We start from the raw sequence: 25946 nt of genomic DNA on the forward strand, positions 1-25946 counted from the left end.
ATTGCAATGCCCAAGCAGGAACAAAGCCAATATCAGAAAAGGAAGAGAAGTTCTGAGCGTTCCCTTGAAAGCACTGCTACTGCTGAGCAGTGTCACCTGCTCCTGGTGTCAGGGCAGAAAAGACAACTCAGGGGCTGGGTGGGAAGGACACATCTTGCTTCCCCTCACTGAGAACCCTCACTTGCCCCAGGGCTGCACAGTCCCAGCCTGGGAAGGAGGGAGGGCTTTAGGGGACACTTGTGTGGGAACAGAGGTGGGGTCAAACCCCAGGTAGCCTCTGAGGCCTCTGCCTCTGTTCCCTGGGAAACACAATCAGGTCCGTGATTAGCAGGGCCGCCACCCTTCCCCCTTTCCTGGCCACTTCCCCTCCATTATCTCCATCGGCATTCCTTCCCTTACTGAGGCCCTACTCAGGCAGGAATTCAGCCAGGGGTTGGGAACCAGAAAATCAAAACAAAATGGTTCTCGGGAACCCTGAAGTTGTTCCAGAGGAGCAGGGTCCTAAAGACATGAAACTGAACGTTGACCTCAAGGTACTAAAGGAGCTGAGACTTGGGGCTGAGATAAGAGGCTTGAGTGAGCTTACTGCTTAAGGTGGGGTTCACCCCAGAGGACAGATGTTACTGCGAGTTGTGTTCAGGTTCATCCAAGCATCCAAGGAAATACTTCCTGTGTCTCAGATATTTGAAAATAAAACGATAAAAAGAGCTCTGTTGCGGGGCGGGGGGGGGGGGTGCGCCCCTGACCTCAGGGTTGTTGGAGACAAGAGGCTGGAGAGCTACCCCCTGGGACTGCTTGGAAAGGTCCTTTCCAAACCTAATAGTCTGAATCCCCAAGGGGCTGCATCTCTGCTAGTGGTGGCAGTCTGCTCTAGCCTCTGTGGGGATGATGTAAAGGCCTGGCCAGGAAACGATGATGCCATTTGGGGACTGGAAGAGGAAAGAGGAGGGAGTTTAGTTGCCAAAACAAACTACAGCTGGGTGACTTTAAACAACAAAAATGTACTGCCTTGTTCCAGCCGGCTTGAAGCCTAAAATCAACGTGCAGAGGTCGGGCATGGTAGGGCACACCTGTAATCCTAGCACTTGGGAGGCTGAGGCAAGGAGGACTGCCACAAGTTCAAGGCCAGCCTAAACTACACAGCAAGATCTTGTCGCATAAAACTCAAATAAAAGTGCAGAAAGGGGTTGGGTCCCCTGGGGGCTCTGAGAGAGACTCTGTAGCAAGCCACCCCCTCACTTCTGCAGCCCATCTGTCCCTTGGCTTGCAGCGGCCTCACTCCAGAGCTCCTACGTCACCCGGAGCCCTCCCTGTCTTCCTTTGCTTGGGACAGGCTGTGACACTGGTGGTCAGTTCCCCTTCTCTAGCCATCAGTTTCTTCAGTGGTGAAAGGAGGTTAGGCTATTCCAATGCAGGCTTTCTAGGACTTCCTGCAAGTCAATATTCGGTGATTTCATCATCGGTCTTTAAGGACAGCTCTACTCGCTGAGCTCTGTGATCTTTCAATAGAGAGTTAAGCTTTTTTGCGAGGGTTGAATGGGAAGGAGACAGCATTTCTTTGGAAGCCAGCTAATATTTCGGGAGTGCGGTCACCTCTGGGTCTCGTTTTTATGAGCTATAAAACAAATAACAATACAGCCTCCGAAGAGAAGAGTATGAGTGCCCCAAAGACCACAAATCGGTAGAACAGAAGCCAACCCGGGAACCGGGCGGGTCAAGCCGGGCGGGGTGGGGCGGGCTTTGTTCTCGCCCCGCCCCTCCCTAGATATCGCGAGAGGGCGGGGCCGCTTGGCTTCGGCGTCGGCGTCGCTCGCGCGCTGAGGTGCTAGGCCGGCGTCTCTCGGGGCGCGGGTCGAGTGCCGGCGGCGAGGAAGCTCTCGCCGCGCGGCGTCGACTGTGGCGTCACGGTCATTGTGTCGTGACAGTGACGCCGGGAGTTGTTCCCGCGACAGCGAGTTCTCCCGCTTTAGCCCGGAGCTGGCTCTGCGGCTACCTGGCTGGTCGCTGGGAGCGCCCGACCTTTCTCTTCCTGGACCCTTCGCCAGCAGCGACCCTGAGCCAACAGCCGGCACCACCGGCAATGGCGGCCTCGACGGCGTCGGACCGGCCCATCAAGGGGATCTTGAAGAACAAGTCCAATGCGACTTCCTCGGTGGTGGCCTCGGCCGAAGAGCCCCGCCAGAGCGTCGAGGAGGAGCTGAGGTGAGAGTCGGAAGGGCCGGTGGGGACGCCCCTGATTCCGGTCCCGGCGACCCCGGTCCGCTCGAGGCGCGGCTGCCCGGCTGTGGGCCGAGCGATGCCGAATGGGAGCGGCGACCTTAAGTCTGTGTGTGCGGATAGATATATTTAAGCAAGCAAGATCTTTGAAACTTTTAATTGTGTACATTTAGGCATCATGTTAAAGTTTCAGAGCTTCACCTGTTAAGATTTTATCATTTCTTATTCTCACCTCCGAGGTGTCTTGAGGGTTTTATAAGAAAACTATTTTCTTGCTTTGGGAATCTCTTAAGACTTAGAGTCATGCTAATGGACCTCAAAAACAAACCATTTCCCCATTAAGCATCATGCTACACTGACTTCCCTGTCATCTCTGCACTAAGAGAAACAAACCAAAATTTTCCAAGTCCTTGATCTTCATTTAATGGAAAGTTATTTATTGCTACATGATTTTGCTTCTGCAGCTAAGTTTTGGGTGCTTTCTAGTGTTTGGTCCTGTTGAGACATATCCAAGCTCAGAACAGTTCAGAGAGGAGCAGCTTCAAGATGTTGACTCGAAGCATTGCGTGTAACAAGAAATAATGGGAAACAACCCAAGGTCCATTAGTGAGAATTGGTGAAATATTATGTACATTTGTTTAATGGCACAGTGTACCCGCCTTTTGAAAACAGTGAGATTAGACATTTGTGCACAGAGAAAGATACCCAAGGTGCAGTGCTTAATGAAAAACACTACCAGTTTAGAGGACTCTACATTCTGGAAATAAGGGTTTAGAAAAGTTAGAGAAATTTGTAATCGTGGAACTAAAATAAGGATGATCATGAAATCTTAGAATATTAGAACTAGGGTATTATGTGTAAGGATCTAAGTTAGGACCATAAAAGGATCTACCTACCACTTGATGGGGACTTGTGTTACCTTAAAGAAAATACTAAATAGGAGCCCAAGTTAAAATCATGGCCTTTTGAGATTGGGAAGGACCTTAGCTTTGTTTAGCAAATCTCCTACACTCCTTTTGGATGCTTGAATTCTTCCCTCACATGCAGTTTTCCACCCTCTATTTGGAAATTTGAAGGATGCCATAGTTGTAGGTCATGGGATTGAGAAAAGGGAATTCACCAGCACACAATTGGCAGTGGGAAGATGAAAATAATTATGAAGAATAGTGACAGGGGAATCTAATGCCAAAGCTACCAACCCCTAATTCATTGAGGTTCATGATGTTTGGCTCTAGGTGATGAAAGATGGGCGTCTTCCTGATTAGTGTTACAGGACAGTAAAGCAAAGAAACTATTAGTGATGCAGGATACATTATTGGCTTCAGAGTGTTCAGCAGCAGGAATACAGTTCTCACTGGCTTTTATGTTACTTATCTCCAGTGCAGGCTTTTTGTCCAACTACCAAGAGTCATATTCTTTTCCTCTATCCTTCTTTGTTTCCTTAGCTTCCACTTAATTCCCAGCTTTGATCTGCTGTAACCCATGGCCCTGTTCTATGGGTTAGCCTCTTTCTGTAATTGACTGGGGTTAAAATCTAGTTCTTTCTGCCTTGGAAGCCACTATACTAAACTTATTTTACTAGGAGGGTTGCTTCTTTGTAAGAGCTGCTGGCAGGGCACATTGACTTAAAGGGGATTGTGGAAAGGTGGGTGAATGGTTGACTGGACTAGTTAGTAGTTTACAGTCTTGTCTTCAAAGACAGCTCCAGAGCCCTAATTCATTGAGGTTCATGCTATTTGGTTTCAGGTGGTAAAAAATGGGCTTTTAGGCTAGGCTTGGTGGTGCATCTCTTTAATCCCAGCGCCAGGGTGAGGGTGGGAGGTGAAGCAGGAGGATCACTGCTAATTCAAGGCCAGCCTCAACTACATAGCGAGACCTGTCTCAAAACAACAGTAAAAAAAGATGGGGTTTTTCATGAGCATTGTTACAGGATTGTAAAACAAAAGAACTACAGTATATTCGTAGTGCAGTATACTTAATGTTACATCTCCTGCAAGCAAATATTAGTAACTTTATGAAAGCCTCTTTAAACAAAAATAAAAACATAGTTGAATACATGTGAAACGGACTTTTTGTAACATTTAATTTTATTTAAAACCAGTGTACCTCCTTGTATGAAAAGAAACAAAAATAAATAGCTCTTGTAATTATAATGCACTTAAAATCCAGGAATTTATAAAGGTAGTGTAATGGTTTCATTGGGAATATTGGAACAGAGGATAAAGCAGAAGAGTCTCATATTAATGTGAAAATGACCAAGGATCTTAGTTGATTGTGGTGTCTTATAATAATGATGTTCTGTGAAGTCATCATAGATGTAATTTAGCACTGCAATTTAGTACTGAAATATGGGATTTGATCCCTTGCACCCAGAAGAGATATGGGGTTCCTACAAACCTCTGGTTGCATTTTCATCAGCTGATCAATACATACCCTTGTTTTCTGTGTGTTTCTACTTAAAAACACCTTATTTAATATATCACTGGTTGGTTAGCATTGAACTCACGGCCAACAGCACTATAACTCATTCCTGAAAGAAGTGTATCTAACATAGGCCTTATCACAGCCTTGCACTTAGGAACACTACACGGTGCCTTATGTTTGGGAGCCATTCGCTAACACAGTTGCAGAAAATGCCCTAATGTGAGAAATGAAACAAGAAGGCAGAGTGTTGCCATGATTGTCCTCAGCTGAGAATGTGTACAGTGGGCAACTCAGATTTTTCCCTACTTTGTTTATGTCTGTGAGCAATCACTAAAGGCACCTCCAGTATTGATTTGGGATTATGAATAAATTTTAGCAAGTAAATGAATTTCCAGGTAGAGAATCTGCCAATGAAGAGGAACCCTATTGATGCTTTTATCATGTAATATGCAGTTTTTCACCAACTACCCCAATTGTGAGAGGATACTATTTTATATAAAGAGAAAAATTAGCCAGGCTTAGTGGTGCACACCTGTAATCCCAGTTACTTGGGAGGATAAGGCAGGAGGATTGCAAGTTCAAGGCCAGCCTGAGCAACCTAGCTAGACCCTGACTCAAAATAAAAAGGTCTGGGTATGTAGTTCAGTGCTCCGTAGGCTTAATCCAAAGTACTGAAGGGGGGGGTATTAAGGGATTTTTTTTTTTAAGAAAAATTCAAATACTGCATTTCATATGTATTTATATACATAGTTGTCATTGTTTAATTCTCAAGACTCTATATATGTAAAATGAAGTTCATATTTCAAATAGTCTTTAGCATTTCCTTTTTATTAATTCAGGTCTTGTCAGAACTGATCAAGCAATCATTGGGGTTTTCTTTCTTTTTTTTTTTTTTGGTACCGGGGATCAAACTTGGGACCTTGTGCTTGCGAGGCAGGCACCGGAATCACTGAGCTAAATCCCTGGCCCTGGGATTTTCTTTTTTTAAGATGACTCGAAGTGGTTACTTTCTGTAGTTTTCTTTACATTTTGTGTTATTAATGTTAGTTTCAGTGAGTGGTCTCTTTGGGTACCATTTGTCAGGTACCATTTTTTTTGAGAGTTACAACTGGATAGAATCCATAAGGCCACATATCCATGCTTAAGCATAGATAAATCTCATGTTAACACCATGATGTATACTGCTTACCTTGTTTGAGCACCACTGTCCTCTCCTGTGATTGTAGAATTCATATTCTTGTTTTAGGATACCTCAAAAGTAGCCCACAAGGGGCTGGGGATTTAGCTCAGTGGTTCTGGCGCCTGCCTCGAAAGCGCAAGGTCCCGAGTTCGATCCCCGGTACCCAAAACAAAACAAAAGTAGCGTACAATTCTTGAAGGCCATACCTAATGACCTAGTGGGTATATATGTCTATTTCATTGGAAACAAGCCACCACTGTCTTTTAAGTTGTACCACCAAGAGAGGAAAAGATACTGCCAGTTATAAGGTGCCATCCATTTTAATACATAGTCTTTTAAGAAATATTAAAGTGTGAAAATGTTCATTTGGGATTATTGAAAGTATGATAGTGACTGTAAAGGTGTATCTTGTGAGATATGTTCTAATTAGTGCTTAATCTGGAGCCAGACCCCTGGATTTGGATCCTGTCTGCCACTTTGAGCTGCTTTTATTAGCTTTTTCTGTGAGTTATGCATTATACTGTGCCAATTTAAGTATCAAAGGAGTTAATAAATTGTTCAGTTCCAAGAAAAGTAACAATACCTTGTGAAAACAAGCATTTGAGGGCAAGGGTTGTGGGGGGATGTTAGCTTAGTGGCACCTCACCTGCCTCATAAGCACAAGGTACCTGGTGGGGGGGGGGTGTAAAGTGTTTAGTCCAGTGCCTTACTTTAAGCTGTTAGTCTTATTGGAAAAGTAATGTAGAAATCTAATTTTTCCCATATTGCAGGTCATTTTACACAGTTGGTTTTTAAGCCTGCTACTCTGTTCAATTCAACTTCTGCGTAGTATTAGACAAATTTGCAGGCAAATTCAGCTTGAAAAAATTATGCTTGAATTAATTTCCTTTAGTAAATTTTAAAATATAAGCATGCTCCAACTTTGTCTTTCATTATGAAAGGTATATGGAATATTACAGTCAAAAGGCTCATTAACCCAGGTGTGGTGGAGCTCACCTGTAGTCCTAGCACTTGGAAGCCTGAGGCAGGAGGATTGCAGTGAGTTCAAGGCCAGCCTGGGGCTACATAGTAAGTTGAAGGACAGCCTGAACTACATAGCGGAGACTCTGTCTCGACAAAACAAAGCAAATGAGAGACTCACTGAGTATAATACAAAGTTTGTTTTCCAAAAATTACTTTTTGTTTGCTTGTAGCTGCTTTTATTATTAAATCCTACTTTAACTGTTTCATAATAGTGTCAGGCTTCAAAGTTTCTTACACCTTAAAAGCAAAACCTGACTCCCCTCTGTGAGCACAACTGAACCTATCCAATAAGCAAGTTATAAGCAACAAAAAGTACGGGTATGTAGTTAAGATGACATCAGATGAGCTAACAAAGTGGAAGTAAATGGTGGTGACTTTTCAAGACCAGATTTAGGCTATAGGAAAACCAGTCACCTAAGAAGGAGGGAGAAACTGAAACCAGCAGGTGCTTTTGCCGTCAGAGCAGATCTGCTGTGTAAGAGGTGATGCCCCTATTTTTGTCTGTGGAGATACTGACACAGGGAAGGTCAGAGAGGCCATGGTAGCATTAGGATTAAACTCAGGTTTGCTCCTTGGGTTTTGTCATTCCGTGACTAACATTCTGCCAACACTTTAGAGGTGCTTATTGCCATATCCAGTTGTCTCTGCTGACAGTTTCTTCTACTTTGCTAACTTTTCATCTGAGAATTCCTAGCATTTTTGGGAGGCTATTATTTTATACCCTTGTTTCAGGTGCTTGGTTTTTTTTTTTTTTCCAGTACCAGGGATCAAACTCAGGACCTTGCCCTTGTGAGGCAGGTGCGGCACCACTGAGCTAAATCTCTGGCCCTCAGGTGCTTGTTTTTTTTACAAGGTAGTGTTACTTTTCTTGGATCTGAACAAGGCTAAGGATTTTTTTTTTCCTTTTAGTGTTGTTAGAAAAATGGAAGTATTGAGTATGGCTTTGAATTCATAAATCTGTTAATTCTATTTACAGTGGAAAAAAATAAAGGTAAACAGACTGGGCTGTATGTAATGTGTTTTATTTATATAAATTTAAAGAACTCAGATTTATAAGAGAAGATCTCCACTAGACAGGCAAAGAATAAACAGTTCACCCAAGGAAAGTAATACAAGCATTTATTATTCATTAGATAAGGAGCACAGAAACCCAACAGCTTTTGAAAACTGTTTCTTTTTTCCACCCCAGGCAAGTCTTTATTGGGGAAGGAGCTGCAGGGCTACCTCTAACAATGGTGAGAGAGCTTGAAAAGCATTTTTTTACCTACTGAAGTAGAAAAAAAAAGCAAGACACACACAAATACTCAGTCCTATCAGTATTTTGGTAATTATTGGAAACATTACAAATAGTATTCTTTTTATTTTTGTTTGTTTGTTTGTTACCAGGGATTCTTTTTAAAAAGCTATACAGGGGCTGGGGATTTAGCTCAGTGGTGCCACTGCCTGCCCCGAAAGCACAAAGTCTTGAGTTCAATCCCTGGTACCAAAAAAATAAAAATAAAAAGCTATACAAAATGCAGGCATGGTGGTGCACCCTTGTAACCCCAGCTACTCAGAAGGCATGGGCAGGAGGATTGGAAGTTCAAGACACCTGGGCAACCTAATAGAGACCCTGTCTCAAAATTTAAAAAAAAATTTTAAAAATAAAATTTTAAAAGGGCTGGAGATACATCGTAGTGGTAGAGCACTTGCCCACCATGTGCAAAGTACTGGGTTCAATCCCAAGAACCACCATGAACAAATTTTTTAAAAGCTATATAGAAAGCTGGGCACAGTAGTCCCTAATCTGTAGTCCTGGCTACTAAGGAGGCTAAGGCAAGAGGACCACTGGCGTCCAAGAGCTCAAGACCAACCTGGGCAACATAACAAAAACCTGTCTGTCTCACACACAAAGAAAGAGAGCGAGAAGAATGGAGGAAAGAAAAGCTATATAGTAGCATAGGATAAACTGTAAAGCCCTTCATAAATTTTAACAAAAACACTTGTCAAAGCAAATTACCCTAAAATCCTCACTGACTAGATATGTGCAAATATGTCCATTTCTGCCTTATTTTAAGTAGGGAAATCTTGGAGGCGGTCTAAATACCTAATATTAGGTAAGTGATACATTACTGAATATTATCAGTCATTAAGAAGGCAAAAACTAGAAAACACAAGCAGATTATGATATACAGTTTATGTATTAGTATAGGTATACATGTATATATACTATATGTAGTTTTTTATCTATTGTTAATTTTATTCTTAGCTTTTAGAAAATATTTCTAGCCAGACATGGGACCCATCTGAGGCTGAGGCAGGAGGGTGGATCAGTCTGAGCATTATAATGAGACCTGCAAGTGAAGGAAAGAGAGGGAGGGAGGAGGAAAGACAGAGGAAGAAAAGAGAAAATACAGCATAATTTCTGCTTGTGCCCTGTAGTTTTTTTCTTCTATTATTATCTTGCAAAATCAAATTATAGAGTTGATGTCCTTTCTTTCTCTCACAGTATACACTTTAAACTCCAGAGGACCATGTTTGTTCTTTTTCTATCCAAAACAGTAATGATGGCAGTCACTTTTAATTCACAATTGTTAACATTATTTAGGAGTAATTTGTTTTAGATTAGGAAGCACACAAAAAGATCATTAATGTATGTTAGATATAAATTTAAAGTTTAGGAATTTGTTGTAGAACAAGCACCCATGTATCTGTCCAGGTCAAGAAAGGAAATGTTTGTCACCTCAGAAATGTTCCCTTCCCTTTCGATTACAGTCTGCACTTTCTCCAGAATAGAAACCACTGTACTGACTTGTGTATGGTAATTACTTAAGTACCTATCGCTTCTTTCTAGTTTTGCCTACCTTTGAACTTTATGCAAGTGGAGATGTGCTAGTCTTTTACAGTGTCATTAGTAGGAAATCTTTACCAGTAGGGAACATTTAGTTACAGTGTCATGGAGCTCCCTTTTTTTTTGATACCAGGGATCGAACTCCAGACCTTGTGCTTGCAAGGCACGCAGCGGAACCACTGAGCTAAATCCCTAGCCCTTCCCTTTTTGTTTTTTATTTGGATTGTTTCCTTCACAAAATGAACTTCTCTTAAAACTTGTACTGTATCTATTTTTTCACTGTCCTACCGATCATTTTGATACAGAGACCACCAGAGGGACAGAGGGCAAACTCCAGAGACCCTAACCTCTTACTCATTGAAAACATGATTTGTGTTTTTTTCTGAGGTAAAAAGGGACTTAAAGCAAGCTTTTAGCCAGGTGTGGTGGCACATGCCTGCAATCCCAGCAAACAGGCTGAAGCAGGAGCATCACAAGTTCCAGCCCAGCCTGTACAACTTAGTGATACCCTGTCTGAGAATAAGGAATGTGGATGTAGCTCAGTACCAAGGTCCTGGGCTCAGCCTTTAGTACCTTAAAGAAAAGAAAACAAAATAAAACTGACTCTTCACTTGGGCCTGCAGATGCCCAGTAGGTAACTAAAAGCAGAGCAAAGCTTGACCTTCATATTGTAAAACTTGCTATTCCTTCTCAGCTTTGCATACAGGCATGTTAGTTATATAAGGGAAGTATCTGTCTAAAAACAGGTGAAAGAAGGTGTATTAGCCCTAAACTTACCTAGTCTACCTCATCCCCTTTCAAGACTGAGGATACCACCATACGAGTAACTAAAGTAATTTTCAGGATTCAGCTCCATCCAGAATTTTCCTGCCCTAAACCTGCATTCCCTTAGATCCCAGTAGAGCCTCACAGGACTAAGACCGCCCTAGCAGACACAGTCCGATCCTGGGAACTCGGCTCCCCAAGCTATAGGATTAGGAGCTATAGAGCCAGGACTGAGATCCTGACCACCACCTGCCCGCCAACACCCCATAGCACTGCTGCCCCCTCTTCAGACCTGTACTCCCTTCATTTTCTCCAACCAAAACCCTCTCTGTCCTCTGTCTTTTGTTGGGGGACTGGCTTGATCTTTCAGAGTTGTGTTCCCCTGTATTTTCTCTTCCTTTTTAATTCAGTCTTTTTCTTTTAAATATGTGCTGAGTGACTCAGTTTTAATTTCCATTATCACTAAAGCAAGGACCAGTGCTAGCTGGCGAGGACTTTCCCTAATCTTTAAAAGTGTATCTCTTTTTCACTGAGTGTCTTGCAGGGCAAAGCTGGAAGGAATTCAGTACAGAAGCAAATGAAACCCCTTTCCATTGTGCCATGTCTGAAGTCTTTCTCTACTGTGCTGAGGAAGGTCTTGTTTGATTCTTAACGCAAGACTTTACCCTTCAAAGTCATAAAAACTCCATATGTTTCTTTTTTCTAATTTGGTTTCATACACTTATTCCTGTTGAGTCTCTCAACTCTAAATCATGAGGACTGTTACTACACCCCTTTTTATTATAATGTCCATGCAGAGTAAATATAGCTCAAGATAGGATGTTTACTGGGCTTGTCTGTAGTCACAGAACTAAGGAAGGATAACTGAAACTCAAAGCCTCTCTTTTAATTTATTGTTTTTTGTTTTCTGCCACAAGATCAACCCTTACTCTGATAGAGGCCTAGGCATCTGAAGAAATGAGTATTATTAGAGCAAGTTCTGTTTATCCAGTCTGGTTCCATCAAGTGACTTTTTGGGGAGTATTAGTCACATTTCAATTTGATTCATTAAAAATTCAGGTGAATTCGAGTTCCATGCTGAATGAATATGAAAGCATTTGAAATGCTGTTTCTGTACTTAAAAGAAATGACCCATGGGAAATGCACATCAAAACTGCATTGAGATTCCATCTCAGGTCTGTCAGAATGGCTATCATCAAGGGCTGGGGTGTAGCTCAGTGACACCATGCCTACCTGGCAAGCACAAAGTCGTCCTGAGTTTGATCTCCAGTACAAAAAAAAGAGAGAGGATGGCTACCATCAAGAATATAAAAAATGGCCAGGAGTGTTGGCACACACCCATAGCCTATAGTCTCACTGCCCAGGAGGCTGAGGCAGAAGGATCACCACAAGTTGAGGCCAGCCTGAACTACATAGTGAATTCAGTGCTAGCCTGAACTATATAGAGACCCTGTCTCAAAAAACAAAAACCAAAAAAACAAAAAAAAAAGGAAATTTTGACACATGCTACAACATGAACAAAAACTTTAAGACATTGTGCTAGGTGAAATAAGCCATCTACAAAAGGACAAAATACTGCATGACTTCACTTGTGTGAAGTACCTAGACTAGATTCCTAGAGGCAGGAAGTAGAATGGTGATTGGGGCTGGGGGAGCTGGCGAGTATAGGGATGCAGCTGGGGAAGCTGAGAAGGTTCTGGACACCGATGGTGGGTAATCACGCATAACAGTGTGATATACTTCGTGCCACAAGATTGGGGCTTCAGGGTGGTTGAAATGGCGAATTTTATGTTGTACATTTTACCACAGTAAAAAATATATATATACTTTTTAGTCTGAAGTTGCGATACTGTAAATCCTTGAGGGCAGAAGGCAAGAAAATATAGTCAGACTCACCTGCTGGAAATAGGTGTACAATTTTTAAGGTGACTCACCAAACTCTTGAAACCATGGTGAAAAAAAAATGATTAAAATTTAAGTATGTCATTCTTGAAGGGCATTTTAAGACTTGGAAAATTGAAAGTATGCATGGTAAAACCCACACCAATTTGGACCAAATGCGGAAAGGGTGATTTGAAACTGTTTCAATTTTATATGTAAAGCTTCTATTTTTAAGTATATAAAGTCATAAACTGTGTAAATGTATATGTAACAAAATACTGTGGGCTGCTCCAGAGGTCTCTGAGGACTTTCTTAATGAACAGATAAAAGTTGTAACTAAGGCATTTAATTTTTTTGTTGTTGTTGTTACTGGGGATCAAACTCTAGTCTTCGCGCTGTCGAGGCAGACGCTGGAACCACTGAGCTAAATACCCGGCCCGAAGGCATTTAATTACTGAGCACCTTAGTAGTTGCATACTTTATTGAATGGCTATTAACAGGTATTTCTAACCATTTCTGTATCCCGTAAGTAAATCTGAATATACCATTTTTAACAATGATAGCTTAACTTTGTATAAAAGTTATCATTTTATTACAATTTTAATAGTATCTGAATTTAGTAAGATTTCTCATGGTTTTTTTTTTTTTTTGGTACCGGGGATCGAAATCGGGTCATTGCGCTTGCACAGCAGACGACGAAACCACTGAGCTAAATGCCCGGCCTCTCTCATGCTTATTTTTAAGGTTCCACCCTTTATGTTCTGATTCTTACGGAGATCCCTGAAGAAATTTTGCCAAGAAAATATTCCTGTTTTGTTTTTTATCAGTTACTGGAAATGGTAAATCAAAAATGCTTACCTACTGAGTTTGGGCAATGATATAGATTTTGATTTTAATTGTTACTAAATTTCTGTAGGTGAGAGATGAAAACCATACCATGATGTAGATTCTGAATACTCTTTTAAATAGGTGGACACTAAGTTTTCTTTTCTTTTTAACTTTAGTAAAAAGTCCCAGAAGTGGGATGAAATGAATATCCTGGCAACCTATCATCCAGCCGACAAAGACTATGGTTTAATGAAAATAGATGAACCAAGCACTCCTTTCCATAGGTAATGTTACACAGATTTTATTCCTTTTGCCAGGTGTTTCATTTTGCATTAACAGTGAGCTTCTGGATTACAGCTGATTTGAATGTGCGCAGTATTTGATTTTATATTTTTTGTTACTGCAGCACTGGGTAATAACCTGATTGATTCTCCTCCCCCATTTGGAGACAGTCTCAAGTATGTTGCCCAGGCTCGCCTCAAACTCAAATCTTTCTGCCTCTGCCTTTCGGGTGCTGAGAATTACAGGCATGTGCCACCACTTCTGGCTCCAACTGCATAACTTTTTATTAATAAGTAATGTATAATTTTAAAATTATAGGAACTGTTTTGTGGATTATAATCATGGTAGTAAATGTATTTGTTGCACAGGTTGCTAGCTGCTAAAAGCGCACATAGGTTAGTGAGTTTTGCCTTCCTTGAAGTGAAGGTGAGATGTGAGTTTGTTTGCTTCCCGAGTAGAAATCAGGGACTTTCTTTGCAGAAAAGGCTGACTGCATGGGTGTAATGGTGGTCGTTACTACCATTTCTTATCATTTTGGAGCTTATATGTACATTGTGATTTGTGGCAATTTTGAGTCAGACATTTTTTAAATAAATTGTGAAATGATACTAGGTGGTAGTGTCTGATAGGAAGACAAAAATAATGTACCAATAAACATTATGAGAAGATGGAAATTTGAAATATAGTGGCACCTCGGTTCAGGAATGCTTTTTTTTTTTTTTTGATACCGGGGATCGAACTTGGGACCTTGTGCTTGCAAGGCAGGCAGCAGAACCACTGAGCTAAATCCCCAGCCCCAGGAATGCTTTTGTTTGCAGACAGTTTGGTTCATAAACAAAAGTGTTTGACAAAATTTTGTTTTTGTTTGCAAACTGTAAAAGGTGACAAACACAACTGTGTCCATCTTTCCCGCACAAACACAAACATGGCCATCTTTTCCAAAATCGCAGAACAAATTAAGTTCATGAACTGAGGTACCACTGTAAGTGGAATACCTAGTTAAGATTATACCTTAACTTTTAATTGAAAAATAAACATTTCCAAACGGAAATATTTTGTCATTCAAGTAAAACATCTACATAAGTCACCATTACAATAAGAGTTTAGAAATGCTGTACTTTAAAATCAGTGGATGAAAACTTTAGAAAATATTTTGAAATAACTTGATACTAACAAAGGAGCAAAAATAAACATGAAAATGTTAAAAATTGTGCCAGGGTTAGAAATAATTAAAGAAATAGGTACAGATAATGAAACTCAGTACAGTGAAATTTGAGGAAAGAAACATTTATGAAGAAGTTTATATCCTTATTTTTCTCCTGTTTTCAAATACATACATCTCAAACCCTGGATTGAATCAGAATTCAAAGTCAGGGCTTTCACCCTTCTCAAACATGGTAGCCATCCCTCACTTACCTGTGTGAGTTTGGAAAAGTTGACCTAAAGTAATTAAGACCAGGCATGATTTTTTAAAAAATATTTGCAGCCATTAGTTTTTGCTTGTTAATATTTAAAGTACAATAAATGAATGGTAGATACTTGATACTACTTTTTTGTTTTGTTTTGCCTTACTCATATCCTCCCCAGAGCTGCTGAAAAGGTCAGTTGGTGCATATGTATATATAGATGTGTGTTCTCAGCTTTTATCTGCACAGTGCAGTTTTACCATTCTTTTCATGAGTTTTAAGTGTTTTGTTAAACAGAGGATGCTTTGGATAGGAAGGTCATGTTACACTACTTAAGAATCTCATGGCCGGGGATTTAGCTGAGTGGTGCTGCCATCTGCCTTGCAAGCCCAAGGTCCTGAGTTCAGTCCCTGGTACCAAAAAAAAAAAAAGAATCTCAGTTCAATCCAGTAGAGTTTATTTCACCTTCCCTTGAAAAAAGAAGCATCTAGGAACCAGGTATTTAGCTTGGTGATTCCAGCGCCTGCCTCGCAAGCTCAAGGTCCGGAGTTCGATCCCCGGTACCAAAAAAAAAAAAAAAAGTGTGAAAAAAGAAGCATCATCTTAATGATCGCACTTATTTAACTTGTCTTCTTTTTTTTTTTTTTTTGGTATCGGGGATTGAACTCGGGACCTTGCGCTTGCGGAGCAGGCGGCAGGACCACTGAGCTAAAATCCCCGGCCCTTGTCTTCTTAATTAACCTGGGAATAAGCTAGCAGTTTTTTATATATAGTTGGGTTTTATTTTTTTTTATGCCTATCTTGAGAATTAAGGGTGCCTGTTTTTGCAGTAATATATGAACAGAATTTTCACTAGATGGTAGAGTAGGAAAGCCATACAGCTTTTAAACTTCCTGAATTAGGTCTTTAGGATCTAATTTTGTTATTTTACCTAATCACATGTCTGCATAGATCATTTGTCTTTATCTTATCAGTGATGTACACATACATATTCTAAAACCAAACGATAGTTTATTTAGCATTGTTTTACCTCACTGAATGAAATAATTGTGACTTCATAGTATTATTTTTCAGATAATTGGAGTTTTCAGTATCTGTTTTTATGGTTGCATTTTTAGTAATCATTTGGAGTCTTAATTGGTTCTGTACTTTTATTTTTTATTTTTTCAGTGCTGAGGATTGAACCAGGGCCTTCTCCATGCTAGGCAAGCATTCTGCCACTGAGCTGTGCTTTTAAATGTTTGCATTGAATAGAAACTAAAGTAATTTCAAAGATGAAGATAGAGCTGTTAATGTATTGATATTTTAATTAGGTAATAGAATTAATGTTTTTCTAGTGGAAAATTGAATTTCATGTATTAATTGTAATGTGCTTATCATCCTAGTATGATAGGTGATGATGAAGATGCAGGTAGTGATTCAGAACCCACTGAAGCCCTAACTCCAGATGTCTTAGCTAAGAAGTAAGTACTAAAACATTTTCACTTGTGCAAAGTTAGACATCTGTACACTGCTTTACTTTTTTTTTTTTTTTTGGTACCAGGGATCAAACTTGGGACCTTCCACTTGCGAGGCAGGTGGCGGCACCACTGAGCTAAATCTCTGGCCCTAGACTGCTTTACTTTTTATTATACAAGTATAAGTAAAAGGTTAAGTTTATCTGTTTTTTTGTTTCTGTTTATTTGTGGATGCTGAGGATTGAACCCAAAGCCTCCAAATGTTAAGCCTATGCTTTATCACTGAGCGACATCCCCAGCCCCTATCTAGGTTTTTCATACCAACTATTTTTCTTGATTAAATCAGTATATGCAGAGGCCAGGGATTTTGCTCAGTGGTTCCACTGCCTGCCTCGAAAGCGCAAGGTGCTGAGTTTGATTCCCGGTACCAAAAAAAAAAAAAATCAGTATATGCAGGTGGCAGGAAGATTAGAATCCCTGATCCTGGGATACTGAGGTGTGTCTTGTTCCCATAATTTTTTGTTTTGTTTAGTATCCTGCCACCTGTGTTTTAAAAATAGAAGTGAGAAAGGCAAAAATAAATTAATTTATAAAACAAACCCTCTTCTTTGCAGTTCCTGGTTTCTAGCACCCTTGGCACTGCTGTTGTTGCGTATTGGTTTTTGACACCCAGTCCTCCTCTTAAATTCTTTTCTTAATGCTCTTTAGATGTATATGACACTCAGAATTTGAGTAATACTCTTAAATAATATAAATATCACAGTGTTGATTTCTTTGTAAATTATTGTTGTACAGATTAGCTGCGGCTGAAGGCTCAGAGCCAAAGTATCGGATTCGGGAACAAGAAAGCAGTGGAGAGGAGGATAATGATCTCTCACCAGAAGAGCAAGGTAGTTTATTTCCTCTCTGCTTTCAGCTTTCACCATGATGGTAGTAATTTTTGCTAAAATAAATTCATTATTTGGAAGGCTGGAAATGGTTTTCATTTTGGGTAAGTGAAGGGTAGGAAAGCAGAAAGCAGTATTTTTATAATATAAATTCTGCTTGAGTGCTTATTGTATGATAATTTCCCCCTGGTTTTAAGAATTTAGAAATATTGCCATCCTTCAAGTAATTGTAAATATTTCTTTCTTACTACTTTTTAATACCTGGGATGATAGATACTTAAATACTTAAATTAATGCTTTTAAGAGTCGAGTGTTATAATCGATAATGCAAAATAGGAAGAAAAGTTCCAAACGGGTAGGGGTGGGTAATGGGAGGGGCAGGGGAAAGGAAAGAAGGAAAAGGAAAAATGATGAGAAATGGAAAAAATGGAAATAAAGTCTTTGTAAATAGGGAAGGGTGGAGGAGGTGAAGGGAGGGCTAGGAATGCGGAAAAAATAAGAACCAAGATGCATTATGTAAAGGTACAAGTTCCCAGTGAGAAATGTAATTGTGTTGTATACCTAAAATGTACCAATAAAAGAATTTAAGGAAAAAAAAAAAGCAAATCCCAAAGGATTTTGCCTGAGTGAGGAAATGGCCAGGAGGGCCTGTACTCAGTTCCTCCCTATATTAAATCCTAAAAAGTATGAGACTATTCTATAGTTACAGTGTTTCTTCTTAAAATATTAAAGGTGTATCCGTGTGAAGAGACAACCCACAATGTGGGGAAGTATCTTCAACTGCTGTTCCTCAGACAGGTCTACCATCTAGAATCTATAAAGAACTTAGAAAAATCAGACCTCCCAAATTTAAAGACCCAATCCAAAAATGGGCATCTGAAATGAACAGACATTTCTCAGACAAAGAAGAAATAGCAAATAAACATATGAAAAAATGTTCTACATCACTGGTTATTTGAGAGATGCAAATGAAAACAACACTGAGATTCCACCTCACTCCAGAAAGAATGGCTGCTATCATGAAATCAACCAATAACAAATGCTGATGGGGCTGTGGGGAAAGAAGAACCCTGCTGTACTGCTGGTGGGAGCGTGGACTGGTACACCCACTGTGGAAAGCAGTATGGAGATACCTCAAAGAACAAAGACTGAAAGTCCCATTTGACCCCGCTATTCCCTTGCTATATATGTGCACCCATGTTCATAGTGCCACAATTTGTAATAGCTAAAACTTGGAAGCAGCCCAAATGCCCATCAACTGGAGATTGGATAAAGAAAATGTGGTTTTTTAATAAAATGGAGTACTACTGAACCATAGAAAATGAGAAATTAGAGTCATTTATAGCTAAATGGATGCACATTGAAGCAATACTCTTAAGTGAAATAAATAGGGCACATGTGTAAATACTGAATAGTTTCTCAATTTAAGAAACTGAAAGTGTAAGAAAGGACTAAAAGGTATAAAGATAATGTGAAATAGGAAGAAAAGGGGCAAAAGGGAAGGGGAAGTGGGAGGGGTAGGGGAAAAGAAAGAAGGGAATGGAATTAATATGGGAATGAAAACATGGAAACAAAGTCTTTGTAAATAGGGAGGGCAGAGGAAGGGGGAAAAATAAGAACCAAGAGAGATTATGTAAAGGTGCAAATTTCCAATGATGAATGTCATTATATTGTATACCTAAAATGTACCAATAAAAATTTTTAAAAATGTTTAAAAAAAAAAAAAAGAGTTGAGTGTTTGAATGGTCTTAAATGGATCTCTGTAAGAGCTAATTTTCTTACTAGTGCTTTTTCTGTTTTAAGATAGTGGTACGGTTTATCAAATGAACCAAGGTGGTCAGATGTATAGTGAAGATCTTTATAGGCTGCAGGGAGCAAAAAGAGCGGTAGTATCATAGGAAAGGAGATAGAAGCTGCCCTTTCCTTAACCAGGATAGAAGAGGCCCACACAGTTCATCCACACTTAAGGCATTGCTACCTGCTCATGGTTTCTGCCTTTACAAGTAGCAGTGGTCATCTGGGGAGGTGAGGAGAAAAGGAATATATTTTTACCTTGTTGGTTTTTATACTTTTTGAACCATGTGAAGATATAATTGCAAGAAGTTAGGCCAGGAATGGCAGCATATGCCTGTAATCCCAGCACTTGGGAGGCTGAGGCAGGAGGATCATGAGTTGAAAGCCAGCCTGGACTACAAAGCAGGGTCCTAGGAGTCTTTTAAAAAATAATAATTGAATAAAAATTATATACATTTGGCTCTTCATATCTGCAGATTTCACATCCACAGGTATTCAACCAACCGTGGATTGAACATATTTGGGAAAAAAATGCATCTGTACTAAACATGTACAGACCTTTTCTTGCCATTACTCCTAAACAGTACTATATAACAACTATTTATGTAGCATTTACATTGTATTAGATATCAGTAGAGATGATTTAAAGTATATACAAAGGTTATGTGCAAATACTATGTCATTTTATATAAAGGACCTTAGCATCTGTAGATTTTGATGTCCACCAGGGACAAGGGCATGTCCTGGAACCCATTCCCCTCAGATACCAAAGGATGACTATATAGAGTTTATTTTCCATTTGATTTTTAAAAGGAAAAGCCTGCTTGACATGCACAAGGTCCTATGTTTGATCCCTAGCACCTGGAACAAAAGGAAACTGAAGCCTTTGTATGTGGGAAAAGATGTGAGAAAATCAGATTACTCTCAAAAATATTTGAAGCTTTGCAATGTGGGGTTGACCTGTACTGTAAACTTCAGAAACTTTAGAACTAAGACTCCAGATATCTGCCAGTTAGCTGTTAAGATCCTTGTCATGTGTTGCTACTAAGGTATAACTAGCTGTTCTTTTCTATCTTTAGAATATAGCCTTATTTTGACAGAACTTTGTTCTGAGCCTAATATTTGTACAAGAGAAATTGTACAAATAACATATTCTCAAGTTGTATTACATCTTTTAGTGACTTCCTGACAAAATATACTCCAAGAAGCCTTTGAAAATAGTTTAAAGTAGAAATTGTTTCTAGAGTTTGTTTCCTTATTATACTCTAAAAGCATGATCTATTGCAAGTAGAGAATATATTATTAAATTACGGTACATTGTCACTTTTCATTAATGATATTCTTCAAGTTGTAGTTCCACGCATCAGCCTGCAGGGGGAGCCATTTGACTAATTAGAACTTCATTAATTTAGTTCCCACCAGTAGTTAATACATTTTTAGGTGTTTTTCACTTTAATTATGTGTCTGGAAAAAGATTGTTTACTGACAGTAGCGTTTCTTAGAAAAAAATTGTATTGTGCAAATATCGACTAATAAAAATTTTTAAATTAGACCATATAACAAAATTGTATTATAATTTGTAGCATAGCAATTACGATTGCCTCTGGAGTCCAACAAACTCAAATTTTGGACTCTAGATACGCTACTTGGCTAATTAAGATATTCCCCACAAAAAGTAAAAATGGCTATAACTTGTTGAGTTAATATGGTTAGTTGACCATTTTTGAGGTAGGCCTAAAACCTACATGTCCTTTTATTCTTGCATTATGGTGGTCTGCCATACAAGAATCTCAGGAAAGATTGAGACCACTTATATTGCAGCTTTCTAGAAAATGAATACTTTGTACACTTAAATGATACAGTAAATTTTGAGTATTTCAAAATTGCAATATATTTATAATAAGCAAAATCAATATCTTTTTAGACTTGGGGGATATGTATGTATATAATTGGGGGAGGCAGCACTTAGAATTGAACCCAGGGCCTTTGCACTGATTTACGTGCCTGGTCCTGGGTTTTTTTTTTGTTTGTTTTACATTTTGAGGCAGAGTCTGAGTTGCCAGAGGTGGTCTTGAACTTGTGATCCTCCTGCCTCAGCCTTCCATAGTGCTGGGATTACAGACATGTACCACTATGCCCAGCAGAAATAACTTTTTTAGACTATGTAAATATAATTCACACAAGATCAATACTGTAATACTCCTAGGGATAAGCACCTGTAAATTAAACAGCCTCATACCTTTCTTTCATTTAAGATCAGTGAAGGTAAAAAAAGAATGACAGTTGAATTGTGGGTGTAGCTTAGTGGTAGAGCATTAGCCTAATATGTGCCAAGCCCTGGTTTTGACCCCCAGCACCCCCCACCACCACACACAGACAATTTACTGGTCTAAGAAGTTTTAGAATTATTTCTTCCAAACACTTTAAAATGCCATTAGAGCCAGGTGTGGTGGAGCACGCCTATAATCCCAGCACTTAGGAGGCGGAGGCAGGAGGATCAGTGGGAGCTCAAGGCCAGCCTGAGCTATGTAGCAAAATCCTGTCTCAAAAGAAAAAAAAATGCCATTAGTAAAATGGAGTCAGTTATGTTGAATTGCTCCTAGCTTTATATTTCTGGGGTAAAAACTAAAGCCATGGCAAGTTTCAACTCAGAATTAATCACCACTAATTGTGTTTTGTTTTGTTTTTGAGACAGGGTCTAGCTGTGTAGTTCGGGCTGGGCTTAATTCACTATGTAGCCCTGGCTGGCCTTGAACTTTCGATCCTTCTGCCTCAGCCTCCCAAGTGTTGGGAATATAAGCATGCACCACCACACCTGGCAGTCACCACTAATTGAGTCTTACTTGGTTCATTTTACGTGTAGTATTATAGCTTGGTTTTTTTTCCCCATTCAACTCTTGCTGGAGAATTTTTCTGTACTTTAAATGTTCTTCACAAATATGACTTGTAATGAATTTGTCTCATTCCTGCTGTTCCTTTGAGATGTACTTGAACTATATGACAGAGATAGCAAACTCTTTGTGTAAAGTGTACATAGTAAATATTTTAGATTTTGGGGTCTATATGGTTTCAATTGCAAACTATTTAACACTTCTGTTGGCATATTTTCTGTAAAGTGCATAGGTGGTAAATATTTTAGATTTTGCTGTCTGTCTGGTCTCTATTGCACACTACTCAGCTCTGCCATTGAGCACAACAGCAGCCTTAAAATTAACAGCTGACCGCTGCTGTCTTCGGATGAGCTTCACTAGAACAGGCACAGTCAGTCCTTGAGCTAAGATTTACTAAGTTTACCTTCTTTTGTATCTTACAGAAAAAAAGCGACAATTTGAAATGAAAAGGAAGCTTCACTACAATGAAGGACTGAATATTAAGTTAGCTCGACAGTTAATTTCAAAAGACCTAAATGATGATGAGGAAGATGAAGAAATGTCAGAGACTGCAGATGGAGAAAGCATGAATATTGAAGAATCGAAGCAAGGTTAGATGTTTTTAAAATAGCAGTGAGACTTACTGTTCTCGGGTCTATGATCATTTATTTTGCTTTAAACTTTTGAGAAACCTCAGATAATTTTGCTGATTCACTATTATTACACCAATGTTTTGTTTGTAAAATTTCAATCTCTGCCAATTAAAATAAAGTTTATTATGCCTGTAGTTGACTTAAGACCATGTCATGTTGCTTAGCTGTTTTTTCTTTTGGTTTACTTAGATTTAGGCAAGGATATTTGTTTTCATATTAAGCTGTGTTTTGTTTTGGCTTTCAGATCCTATTTTGTCATAACAATGTAAATTAAAGAAACATGTTTTTAATATGGAGGATTTGTTTTAATATCCCTTTAGGTTCTAAAAGCATGTCATATCTGGAAAGACTTTGTTTTTTCACTGTTTGGGGCATTGAACCCAGGGCCTTGTAGATGTTAAGGCAAACACTACCACTGAGCTAAATCCCCAACCCTTGATGATTTCTTTTGATATTCAAGTGAATATTTTTTTGTTCGTAATTTTTCATCAACTTCTACTCAGACTTTCAATATCATCTCCTAGTAAGGCACTAGGAATACCCTTCATTTTCTGTACCCAATATTACTATGTCAAAGAATAAAGGGATTTCTTTTTCTTGTTGGTTTGTTTCGGTTTGTTTTTGGTTTTGTTTTAAGTCATTACTTTTGAAAAATAACTCTGGCCACACTCCTACTCAGGAGGCAGAGGCACAAGAATTGTAAGTTTGAGGCCAGCCTTGGCAACATTGGTGTGATCCTGTCTCAAAATAAAAATTTAAAAAGGGATGGGGATGTAGCTCACCATCCCTGGGTTCAGTCCCTTGCACTGCAAGGGAAAAAAAAAGGAAAGAAAATTGGTTTTTTGTCCATCTTTGCCTATGACATTAAATTTCACACATTTAATAAATATATTTTTCTATATAAGTGTAATGGTTACTAAAATTTATGTTAGCTCAATGCCTGATTTTTTTCCAGTGGAAATAAAAGTACTCTTTGTGAGGGCTGGGGGAATTTAGCTCAGTGGCACCACACCTGCCTCGCAAGTGCAAGGTCCTGAGTTCCATCCCCAGTACAAAAAAAAAGTACTTTTTGTATGTGTGTTTAAGGATATATTCTTTATGTATATCCTGTTTGTTATAAAGTCCACAAGGGTAGAAATTACTTTATAATAAGGCTTAAAGAAATAAGTTATTTAGCAGCCGGGCATGGTGGCCCACACTTGTAATCCCCAGCACTCAGGAGGCTGAGGCAGGAGGATCTCTGTGAATTTGAGGCCAGCCTGGATAACATAGTGAGTTCGGGGCCAGCCTGAACTCCAAAGGGAGACCCTGCCTCAAAAAACCAAAAGAAAAATAAGTTATTTAGCCCCTACCTTTTTATTTGGTACTGGGGATCGAACTCAGGACCTCACGCTTGCCAGGCAGGTGCTGTGCCGCTGAGCTTCATCCCCGGCCCTAGCCCCTATCTTTTGTGGGCCCTTAAAAAGTTTTATTTACCAACCTTTAAAATGTCCAGGTTTGGGCCGGGGATTTAGCTCAGTGGTTCTGCCGCCTGCCTTGCAAGCGCCCAGTACCAAAAAAAAAAAAAAAGTCCAGGTTTTACAGAATGCATTACTTTTGAGTATCGGCAGTCTCCTTCCTCTTTTCCTTTTGGCTCTCCCCCCATTCCCACCTGTTTATTGCTGTTTTCATGAAGAGTAACATGTTTAGATTCTGATGTGTGATATTTTATAGTTCCCAGATTAAAATGTGTAAATCTTTTCATAATTTTAGTTATTTGACTATTTGTAATATTTGAATTTGTAATAAACACTTTCTACTTGTGATTTTCTTATAGCAATGTTCAATCAGGTATATTTGTTCTATCACCAAAAACTTGCTTTGCTTCTTAGAACATGTAGGGATATATTGTTTCATATTAATCTTACATAAAACAGACTTTTTTTTAAAGCTTTGTCCATCATCCATGCTGATAAGGTAGTTAGTTCTAAGGTTGACAATGTACAGTTAATTATTTGACTTTTTTCTCTTTATCTTATAGGATCTACTACAGGTGATCAACGGCAAAACAAATCCCAAAGTTCATAGAAGAGCTTTGTTCTGCACTGCAGTTGTCAAATACAAATCCTGTTACTATAATATACTGCTTATTTTCTCCACAATTCATGACTTAAGTACCAAAATACATACGTTTATTATATATTGCCAAGAATTAAATGATAACCTTAGAGACTGATTAGACTGAAAATGCCTAATGAATGCACACATTCTTATGCCTCATACTTCACCACAAATACAGTATAATGTCATCGGTCCAAAACTGCTTTACTTTTGTAAGAACACTGGTTAATTTGTATGAGATATTATATAGCTTTTTATGCGTTAGAAGTTAACGTCTTTTAGGGGGAGGGAAACTAATTTATTTTCATCACTTGTAGATGTGGTACCTCTTACAAAAAGTTTGTTGGGCTTTTTGTATTTTATCAAAAGCCAATTGGAACAACAGGACATATAGGTTGATAAATACTCAGGCTTTATAGATATTTTTAACAGTTGTCTTCAGTGTGATTTGTGTGTTTGACTGAGAAGGATTCCAAGAGTTACTGTTATATTTTCTGGTTACTACCTTCAAAATTCCTGTTGAATTTCTTTGTGCTTACAAGGAAAAGACTGAAATTTTTCTCATCAAAACTTAAATAAATTGCCAGGTTAAACTTGCACTAGTGTCTGCTCTGCTTATTTTGGTACACTGGGCAGACTTCAAATCAGTTTCTTCAATAAATGCAATTCTAATGTAGCTATCGCAGCTTCCCCTTACATACCTATCTTTATTTCCACTCCTTTCTACACATACAAGGATCACAAAGATTGTCACAATGTTAGGAACTCTCCTTTCTCTAACATACTCTGTCATTTGCTGCAATAATGAAATTCTCTTTGCCTATCAATGCCTAATAGTTCTATTATGTGAAGAAAGTAGTTGAGTAGCAGCAATATTATAAACAGGATATATAATTCAACTGCTTAATTTCTGTACTTCTCTGGTTTACAGCTTGATAATGAAATTGCTATTATTAGCTCATTTGACTTAATTAGACCTTAGGAAACAGCTAAGGACTTTTTGCATGATGAGAGAATTGTATGTAACCAGTGATACGATTGTTCCTGAATGTATAGACAGAATTAAGCCTGAACATTTTTTAATTTAAAAACTTTTAATAGTCCCTGTTGAAGGGAGTATGATAATGTATCTTATGACAAATGTCCTTTATTCTTCTAACACAGGATTATTTGGATTATTTCTTCCCTGAAATGAAACGTCCTGTGCATCTTGGGTTAGTGATTTCATTTCTAGTCAATTATTTGTATCAATTTTTTGTTAGTACCAAGAATCCATTATGTGAACAGACTTTTAAAATAATTTCTGTATATTTATTGTATATGAAAAGGCTTTTATTGATCTTCCACTT

General features: G+C 39.0%; 1 protein-coding gene across 1 annotated transcript; it reads left to right on the top strand.

The window, feature by feature from the left end:
* Positions 1-1781: 1781 nt before the first annotated feature.
* Positions 1782-25194, top strand: Ppp1r2 (protein phosphatase 1 regulatory inhibitor subunit 2). Its single transcript, XM_087186674.1, has 6 exons — positions 1782-2202; positions 13325-13432; positions 16222-16299; positions 17089-17183; positions 22288-22455; positions 24518-25194. Exons 1-6 carry the CDS (start codon positions 2081-2083, stop codon positions 24562-24564), a joined length of 618 nt encoding a protein of 205 aa, XP_087042800.1. The 5' UTR covers positions 1782-2080; the 3' UTR covers positions 24565-25194.
* Positions 25195-25946: the final 752 nt, after the last annotated feature.

Source organism: Heterocephalus glaber, unplaced genomic scaffold (assembly GCF_053883595.1).
Source record: "Heterocephalus glaber isolate CG9 unplaced genomic scaffold, H.glaber_assembly_v1.0 deba00001504, whole genome shotgun sequence".
Lineage (NCBI taxonomy): Eukaryota > Metazoa > Chordata > Mammalia > Rodentia > Bathyergidae > Heterocephalus > Heterocephalus glaber.

Coding starts and splice junctions, on each gene's coding strand:
- Ppp1r2 (XM_087186674.1), top strand. CDS start 2,081: ATGGCGGCCTCGACGGCGTCGGACCGGCCCATCAAGGGGATCTTGAAG. Junction 13,433..16,221: donor CCAAGCACTCCTTTCCATAG/GTAATGTTACAC, acceptor TTATCATCCTAG/TATGATAGGTGATGATGAAG. Junction 17,184..22,287: donor TCTCTCACCAGAAGAGCAAG/GTAGTTTATTTC, acceptor TGTATCTTACAG/AAAAAAAGCGACAATTTGAA.